General features: G+C 39.1%; 1 protein-coding gene across 2 annotated transcripts in view; it reads left to right on the top strand.

The window, feature by feature from the left end:
* The first annotated feature begins 995 nt into the window (after nucleotides 1-995).
* The window catches only part of stk26 (serine/threonine protein kinase 26), a 40,104-nt gene continuing 31,436 nt past the window's right edge, over nucleotides 996-9,663 (top strand). For both annotated transcript variants that reach the window (XM_050067937.1, XM_050067936.1), the window contains exon 1: nucleotides 996-1,317. In XM_050067937.1, coding sequence (XP_049923894.1) covers nucleotides 1,297-1,317 — 21 coding nt within the window. In that variant the 5' untranslated portion in view covers nucleotides 996-1,296. The remainder of the gene's footprint in view (nucleotides 1,318-9,663) is intronic.

The raw sequence follows: 9,663 nt of genomic DNA, 5'->3' as shown, positions 1-9,663 counted from the left end.
AATAATAAGAATAAATAATAATACATAAAAAGTACACACATAATATGATACATAAAAATAGAAAATAAAAATGAAAAAGTACACATTGAAATGATAATGATAATAATAATAATAGTAATTATTATTATTATTAAATTAAAGTATTAAATATACTTAAATTTAATAATAATAATAATAATAATAATTATTATTATTATTAAATTAAAGTATTAAATATACTCAAGCATTAGAGAATTTTATTCTATAATCAACGTTTTCTATTTGTGCTATAATTTAAAATAGTATTTTTAAAAGATATTATTTTTTATTGAATACATATTGAAACAACAACAACAACAACAACAACAACAACAATAATAAAAATAATAATAACTATTATTATAGACAAAACTAATAATAAAAAATAAAAATGAAAAAATACATATTGAATATTATTATTATTATTTTAAATGTTCTTTAGTTCTCCTTTTTTTCCTCCTTAAAAGTTCTGTGTTTATTTAAATATTAAACAATAATAATACATATCAAAATTTTTGATCATTTTATAGTCGATACATAGGTGCATAACCACAAAACTTGAATGTCGGATTTTCCGAGTGCACCTGAAGGCAATCTTGAGCCTAAATTTATTTAATTGATTCTACTTCCAGCTTTTTTAGATAGTGTAATGTAATCAATAAAAACACTTTGTCACAATTATAAATACAGAATTTAAAATGTTACGTCACCATCAAAGCAGGTGAAGCACCGGGGCCTTGAAGTGCTCACTGTGCAGAAGAACAATAATCTGAATCATATTTATTATGTCAGGTGTGACATGATGTGTAGATACCGCTGGGTGCTTTGTAAATCCAGACACTGCCAGTGTGTGGCCTGCAGGTGGCAGCAGACCTCCTCCTCCTGCATAAAGCTGACATGTCCTCACCCCGTTGCTCCTCCCTTGCAGTAGGCAGTAACCAACTCGTCATCCTCCTCGTTTGCTCAACACTTTTTGTTGCTGCACACACTCACAGGACGTGTTTGTATGCGTGTGTGTGTGCGCGTGTATATGTGTGTGTGTTTGTAGTTTGTTCACTTCTGTCTTCACTGCAAACACACTGCCTGCTCTCATCGGATACACTTCCTCACCTAGACCTCCAAGTTTTACCTGTTGATTTTTTTGGGGGGGAGTTTATTATTGTGCTCGGGAGAAAGCTCGAAGAGGAGATTGAACGAAAAGAGAGAGACTCTAAAGAAGAAGGAGAACAAACAGACAAACCTGGAGGAGGAAAAGGGCGTTCATACTTCGAAGTAACCATGGAAGTTCCTGGTATGCAGGTAAGCCGAAAGGTGGACGCGGTGGTAGATTTTGAAGGTGTGTTTGGTCTCTTTCTCTCGTCGTTACGACCAAACTAAACCAGTTTATCACAAGTGGAGGGGACAGGGTGCAACTACAGGCCATTTTAGACACATTTTTAAAGTGGTTACCTGGTGTTTGTGTGTGATATAAAACCTCCAGGTCTCTTAAATTCACATTAACCGTCCAATGTCTCCGCAACCGCTTTGACGAAAGGTGACGAAAGTACTCGGGTCATTTTCTAGCACGATACTGTAATGTGACTTTTATGTGGTACTTACAGTGAACTCCTGATACATTACCTTATGTATGTACTCTGGCACTTCATGTGGAGTTTAAAGTGAATTTATAGTGTTCAGATATCTTTAAATGTGACTTTAGTACTCTAAATTGGGTTTATAGGGATTTTAGGGAGTTTTAATCTCTTAACATGACTCTATAACATTTCTATTGTGACTTATGAAGTGACTTAGCTTCTCCAAATTGAGTTAATAGTGACCTCATGGTGTTTAAATCTCTTAAAATGTCCCTGTAGTACTTTGACAAAGACTCATAATGTGGCTTTGCTACTCTATATTGAGTTTATAATGAACTATATCTCTACAGTATTCGCCTAGTGACTTATAATATGTGACTGTGGTGCTTCACATTGAGTTCATAGTGAAACATATGGTGTTGATTTATCTTAAGCTCTCTCTGTAATACCCCTAAAGTAACTTCAAATGTGACTTTAGTACTCTAAGTTGAGTTTATAGAGACCTTATGGTGTTTAAATCTCTTAAGATTTCCCTACAATGTTCCTACAGAGACTCATGTGACTTTGCCACTCAGTTTTGATTTATGTTTATGTTCTTATGTCCCTATAATACTCGTACAAAGGCTTATTTTGGGGCTATATATATTAAGCTACGATACATTAGGTTATACCCATGTGACTTATGATTTGACTTAAGAACTTCCAACAGAGTTGATTGTAACCTTATGGTGTTTATGTCTCCTAAGATGACTTCCTAATACTCTTACAAAGACTTATAATGTAAATTTGCTACTCTACACTGAGTTTATAGTGACACAATGATGTTTAAATCTCCATAAGGTTTCTCCAGTGACCTCTGTTGGTACTCCATACTGACTATATAGAGACCTTATGATGTTTATATTAGAGCTGCAACAATTAGTTGATTAATCGGCCGACAGAAAATTAAATGGCACCTATTTTGAGAATTGAATAATCGTTTTAGCAGTTTTTTAAGCGACAAAAAAAAAGTCAAACATTTGTTGGTTTCTTGCTTCTAAAATGTGAGAGCTGAATGAATTTTACGTCATACGAGTAGTTTGGATTTTTGGACTGATGGTCGAGTAAGACATAGGCTACCATTTGACGAAGTCACATTGAACTCAAGGAAATTCCAGGGCATTTTTTAATCTTTGCTGAAGTTTTTTGAGAAATCAATTAGTTGATAATGAAAATAATAGCTAGTCGCAGCCCTGGTTTATTTCTCTCAGGATGTCCCTTCTGTAACTAGGTTCACTGTTGAGTTTATATTGACTGCATGGTGTTTACTAGGTATGCACGATAATATTATCAGCGGTATCGGACGATATTGGCTTAAAATGAAGAATCGGCCAACGTGGCTTTTCTTATTTTGTACAGTGAATAAATATTACATACATTGAAAAATATCGTATTTCCTGTCTCCATCTGCTGGTGGGCCATCAAGATAAGAGCACGCTTGTATAATATGATGTTAATGCCACGACAGAAGAGACCTGATGATCACTAAAGTTAGGTAGGAAAAAAAGCATATATATATTGGTATCGGTTATCGGTCAAATAAGTTGTTATATATCTGCAAAAAAAATCCAAAATCACGCATCCCTGTTGTTTATATCTCTTCAGATATGTTTATTGTGTCTGTTTACGCCCATGCTGACATAACAGCGACCTTACTTACTGTAATATTCATGTAATATTCCCACGGTGACTCACTGAGTCTGAGAGCTAATTTTAGCCTTGTTACAGCTCAGTATCTTTATCTGCTTTTATATGGGTTATAATTGGACTGACCTCAGAGGGAACGAGGTGTGTCTGGAATCCTCCCTCAGTGTGCCACATTGTGACTTAACATTGTTTAATATCTTCTATCAGACTGTTTTGCGTCATATATTTGGTTTAAATTTGGGTTTATAACCTGTATTGTAGGGTTACACCTGTTGTTGCTCAGTGAAGGTAAACCATTAGACCGGCTGTGTTTCCTCCACCTCGACAAGGTGTGCAGTAGGGTGAGTTATAACCCTCCACTCGGCCTCCTGTTTGGCCGGCTCTCAGGTGTGTCTACCTGTGGGACTGGCTGCCTGGCTGTCAGCGCACTCGCTCTGCCTGCTCCGGTCGTCCCAGGTGGGCGGGGCGGAAGTGGTGTCGACGGCTGGTTAAATCAACACACACACCTGACACCTGGCAGCAGCTGCTGCAGCAGCTGCTGCAGCGCCGCGGCTGACAGAAATATCTGTTGTACCTGCCAAGAAGACAGAAGATGAATTGTTGGATGTGTTGTGTAATAACGGTAGAGGAATGATGAATTGATTAAATGACGGTGACAGTAGATTGTAAATTGTTTCAGCAAAAATGTCCGTTATATTAGCTTCTAGTTGGGTTTTACATCCAGTTATAGGTAAAATGCCTGACTAATATTTTTAGTGATTTTTCTGTTGGTCTAAATATACAAACAAATTTGCCTTCTGATAAATTAAAGCTGCTACAATACCCAACAAGGGATCAGCTGATGGTGACAAACCCACAGAGAGTTATCGCCTGAGTCTTTCAGCTCATTGTTTTGGTTTTTAGCATCAATTTAAGACGCAGTAAGCTGCCCTTTTTCATCAAAAAGCTCTGATAAATCCACAGTGCTACATGCTCAGCACCAAACAGGAGACAGACACAGTTAGCGACTAGATGGTGAATGCAGTAGAGCATTTTTTCCCCATTGAATTAATTTGTGGGTTATGTTCTTGATTAATCGCTAAGTTTCTTGGTCTATAAAAGCCCAGAAAATGGTGTAAAGTGTTTCCATAAGCTCACGATGACGTCTTCAAATGTCTTGTTTTGTCTACGAACCCAAAGATATTTATCTACTGTCATAGAGGAGGAAAGAAACCAGAAAATATTCACATTGAAGAAGTTTGAATCAGAGAATTTTGACTTTCATTCATTCATTTTCCATAACCGCTTATCCTGTTAGAATCCAGTGCCCCTGCAACCCCAACCCCAGCTGCCATTGGGCGAGAGGCAGGGTACACCCTGGACAGGTCACCAGACTATCACAGAGCTGACACATAGAGACAGACAACCATTCACACCTATGGACAATTTAGAGTCACCAATTAACCTGCATGTCTTTGGACTGTGGGAGGAAGCCGGAGCACACGGAGAAAACCCACCTGACACAGGGTTCCCCCACCCCAGGCTTGACCCCCCCCCATCCAATTTTGACTTTATTTTTCTTAAATGACTGCTCAGTGTAGTCGATTATCAAATTAGTCAGTGACGAATTTAATAGTTGGCAACTTATCGATTAATCAGTTAATCGTTGCAGCTCGAAGCATTAAGTAGCCAAAGAGACAAATATTTTTCTCAGAAGAGCTCAAAGAGTGAATATCGGACGACTCCAAATGACTGGTAATGTTACTCTGAGTCTGCTAAATGTGTAAATATTACAAGAAACTGTTTGCTAACACGTTCACCACATTGACTAACAAAGTGATGATATGTCAGTGTTGTATTTGCAGCTTGTTTCGACTGCTCGCAAGTGGCCTAAAATCAGTAGAGGCATGTTGCCATACCAGAAAATTAATAGTCCATACCAATACAAGTGAAATTCCACTATTCACGAAACCCAATTCGATACCATGGTTGAAAAATGACAACAATAATTCCCAAGGCTGGGTGATATGTTCTGAAAATTATATCACGATATTAATAGGCTATGTGTCAATACATGATGTATATCTTGATATTTTTAAATCTCCTCAAAAGCACTTAATTAATGCTAAGACTGGGAGACAAAATCGAACATAACTATAGACTATATTTCTGACCAAATATCGTGTCTGATGTGACAAAGTGTAAGGATGACTATTGTTTTTTGTTTTTCTTCAGAAAATTTAACCCAAAGTTGAACATTTTTCAACTGTTAGTGACCAGAAAAACATAAATACAAAAATGCTGAATGTGCAGCACTCAGTAGGGAACAGATGCTCAACATCTTGTTATGTTGCAGCTGTTTGTAGCATAGCATAAAAATACCTATAGTCTCTATACAGACTCTACATTCAGTGAATGTAGAGTCTGTAGGCAAACCCTGGAGATCTTGCCTCCAGAAGAAGAGCGGAAGAGCACTGGTTTCCGATTGTAGGCTGTTTGTAGTCCGCGTGATATTGACCAATCACGTTTGAGCCAGCTGCAGTTGTTGCCAGGTTAAACGGTCCGTGCGGTGAACTAACGAGGCGGAACATAATTGGCGTCACCGCAAACTCTGAATCCATCGCAGTGGTTCAGCATATTTACTTATATATAAACGGAAGTCAGAAACGGAAATTCGCCTCCTCCGCCCAAATCAAACCGGAATGCCAAAAAATCGGGGGCCTGCCCCCAGAGGCTGTATCGCCGTCTGCTGGAAGTCAGACGCCGAATACAGCTGATGGGTTCTGAGAATGACATACATACACAAACCTTGTCTTTTCAACGAGTCAAGGTGGCGTTGTTGCTGCAGCTGCATTTAACGCTGTCTTCCATGTGCTCGTAGACGTTCACCATCATTTGGCATTTGATGGCAGACTACAACATTTGTAGGTGTATGAGCTGCTCCATCAGGTCCAGGAGACTTGCATCTTGGGTACTCAGAGTACTGGAGGAAAATGAGTTTTGTCATATTTTCAGAATTCTGGCATTAACTTGGTACCGATGTATCTGTTCTGACGACATCCCTAAATCAGTTAATTTGGGTACATAATGGCCAATTGTCATTGTTTTTACAGTCTGTACACTACTCAGTCAAACGGCAGTGTTTAAAGGAGTACCTTTGTGCTTTTTAGAGTTACAGTCCAGTTACTTCATGTCTGTGTCAAGTCGTACTCGTGTTTTTTGCCTTAGACGTAACATAGTTTAATAAAGATCATAGAGAGATTCATAGGCCCTTGTGTGGACGTCAGTGTTGCACATGTACTTTGGACCTCTGAACCACCAAAACGCCTCTGTTTTTTTTTCTTTTTCTTATCAATGGATGACACTGTACTGTTGTGAAATCACAATACTTCAGAAAGTGTTTCATAAAGCCTGACCGATATCAGACAGCTGACAATTTTGTGGGTTATTGGCTCAGTTTTCACATCCTTTTTTCAAAAAAAGAAATGAGCTTGATGTAATTTTGAAACCATGCCATCATCATGACTCTGTTATTTACACTGCTTTTACAGTCTGTTAGGAATAATACGTTTATTGTGTGGCCTCGGGCACATCTTTGTATCACCTCTTCTTTTAGGGTTGATTTCCACAATGAATTTAAATGAAGGCGGCGTGCCTAGCCTACAGTACAGATCACCTCTGCCAGCGTTTTATGAGCTTTATAAAAACAGTAGAGGCGGCACATTACGCAGCAAAGGCCAACTATTTGATGAGTGTTGCAGTTGTTTAGACTGTCTTCTAGTGAGTACATTGATCATGGGATTCAGTAGAGTCTGTTTGATTGTGACACAATGTTGGGATGTGGAAAAAGCCCTCTGGTCCCTAAAGAAGTTGTGAACCTCTGAGAATCAGTTTCCCACGGGAAACCCTGTGTTTGATGACTACATTTGAGAGTTTCTTGCTTTAAAGAGTGTGCAAAACTCTTAAATACCTACATTGGCATCAGCTACACATGAGTTGTACTTCTGCATCAAGTAGCTTTAAGTTCAGGTTCAACTGTTTTGTACTGTTCCACATTTGCTGGTTCTCAGATATGAGGATTTGCTAGTCTTTGTTATGTCGTTGTAAAATAAATCTTTTTGGTACAGGAATATTGGCTTACGCTCAGACATAAGGTTGGTTTCTGGGAAGTTGCAATGCGTATTTTTTGGTTGAGTGCCGATCGGTCACCACTTTGGTCCAGACTAGGGTTGTCAATGGTTAACCGGCGAAAATGTTTTTGACCGGATACATGTTGATCTAGGTTAATTTAGCTACTCTTCAGTAGGAGTGAGAACCCCTTTAGCATTGTTAATCACTCCAGCACCTTTAGTGGTGTTAGTGGTGCTAACATCTTTAACAACGCTAAAGGGGTTTTGCTGCCCAAATTTAAGCCACTTACTGGGGTTACCTGCAGGGTCGCCACCATGTTTCAGCTGCCACAGAATTCCCAGCAGTACTTGTGATAGAGTGGTGCTGCAAGCTAGCAGCAATCAGACCTGGGTGGTGCGCAGTGCAAAGCAGCCAAGGCTAACATTTGCTATCCAATGGAAACTGGAGGGTGGGCAGTGGGCACTCTTCCACGCTAACGCAGCTAGCTGGCTGTCTGTCAGCAGGAAATAAAAGTAAAGACATTTATCACAACATTGAAATGTCATGTCTCTAAATGGATAGCACTTGGAAATGCAAAGCTAAAGCTCACTGAGTCAACGGAAAGGCCACTTGTTCATTATTAATTTTCCAGAAAAATTAACGGGTTAGCAGTTCATGGATATTGGGTTGTCGAAAACTGACATCCCAGACTTAAATTTCTCAACAATTGTCTAGTGGATTGTCATGTTATTTGGTACGAGCATTCATTGTCCACGAAGGACGAATCCCACCAACTTTGGCGAGCCCCTGACTTTTGCTCTAGTGCCACCATGAGGTTGAAATTTGTGGTTTTGAGTGAAATGTCTTGACATCTGTTGGATGAATTTTCATGAATTTTGGTTCAGACATTCATGTCCTTAGGATAAACTGCCTTAACTTTAGTGATCTCTTCCCTTTGCTTCACCTGCTACATATTCACCTGCTAGCGCTGCCGTTGTGAGTATGTCAGCATGCGGACGTTAGCATAAATGCAACATCATAAAATGCAAAAACATGTTGGATGTTGCTTTGTTTTTGCGTCTGTGCAGTAGCTAATATACAGAGACCATTACGCATTCATAAAAGGTAATGTGACAGAGTTTTGCTGATGGATGTTGTGACACTATGAAACAGCTGGATGACTCAGTGTCGTCTACAGCTGATCTGACACAATCTGATTAGACTTTTATTGCTTAATTGATGGATGATATGCTGGTCGTGTACGGGAAACACTTACAACCTCATCAGGTACACGGAAACACTTTTTTATTGATGCTTATCATGTAATTGTTAGTTTTACTTTTGGTATCTTGGGTGTCAGTGGAGAGTTTTAGTGCCCTGTAATGGTCTGATGCTATTTCAGATTTGTTGTTGCCTATCTTGCATTAGATTACAGAGACACTGAAGTCATATTCGCCTCTGTTTTTTGAATGAGAAGAGTAGTGATGTTGTGATCAAGCTTTTTGGCCCTGTATGAGTACTTTATAATATTTGCTCTTAAGTGCTATATCGTAGGCTACTGGACTTGCTTGAGTTTCTTGAAGACGTTACACCTCCCATCCAAGAGGCTTCTTCAGTTATGAGAGTTCTACGATACAACAGATTACCATAACCAGGATAACTGAGAATCTTCTCCAGCATTTTGTAATATTTGGTAACTGCAGATACCAAGGACCTCTATACTGGAGGTTCTGCCTCACAACTACTAGGTTGGGATGCACTGAGCTATAGGACGCAGGATGGTGTCAGCCGATATTCGCCTTGTTGATTGCTATCAGCTTACTGGCAAATTAGTCAACACACATAGATGGCAGTGGTTGATGTTTTTGTGGTTGTGTCACATCAATTTTACGCAAACTATAAAGTAGGGGTCAAGACTAATGGTGTCCCGTCGTCCTGGGGAAAATAGAAAACATGTTTGGAACAAACAGAGCACCTTCGGAGCGAGAGGACGCAGTAAACTCACTATCAATGTGTCAGAGGACACACCCCAGTGTTTCCCAGATAACGCTACATTAACAACAACGCCGTGTGGAAATTGCTAGCTAGCTAACTAGGGATGCACCGAAATGAAAATTTGTGGCTGAAGCCGAAGCCGAATAATATTAAACGCCTGGCCGAATACCGAGTACCGAATACGGAATATTGTTGTTTAGTTTTTCATTAGTTTTTGCAGATGAACCCCCTCCAGATTAGTGTTGTCAGGGTACCAATATTGGGACCCACTGTACGATACCAATGAAAATATCATGGTTCT

The sequence above is a fragment of the Epinephelus moara genome, chromosome 17 (genome assembly GCF_006386435.1).
Source record: "Epinephelus moara isolate mb chromosome 17, YSFRI_EMoa_1.0, whole genome shotgun sequence".
Taxonomy (NCBI): Eukaryota; Metazoa; Chordata; class Actinopteri; order Perciformes; family Serranidae; genus Epinephelus; species Epinephelus moara.
This window is presented reverse-complemented; position numbering and strand designations above follow the sequence as displayed.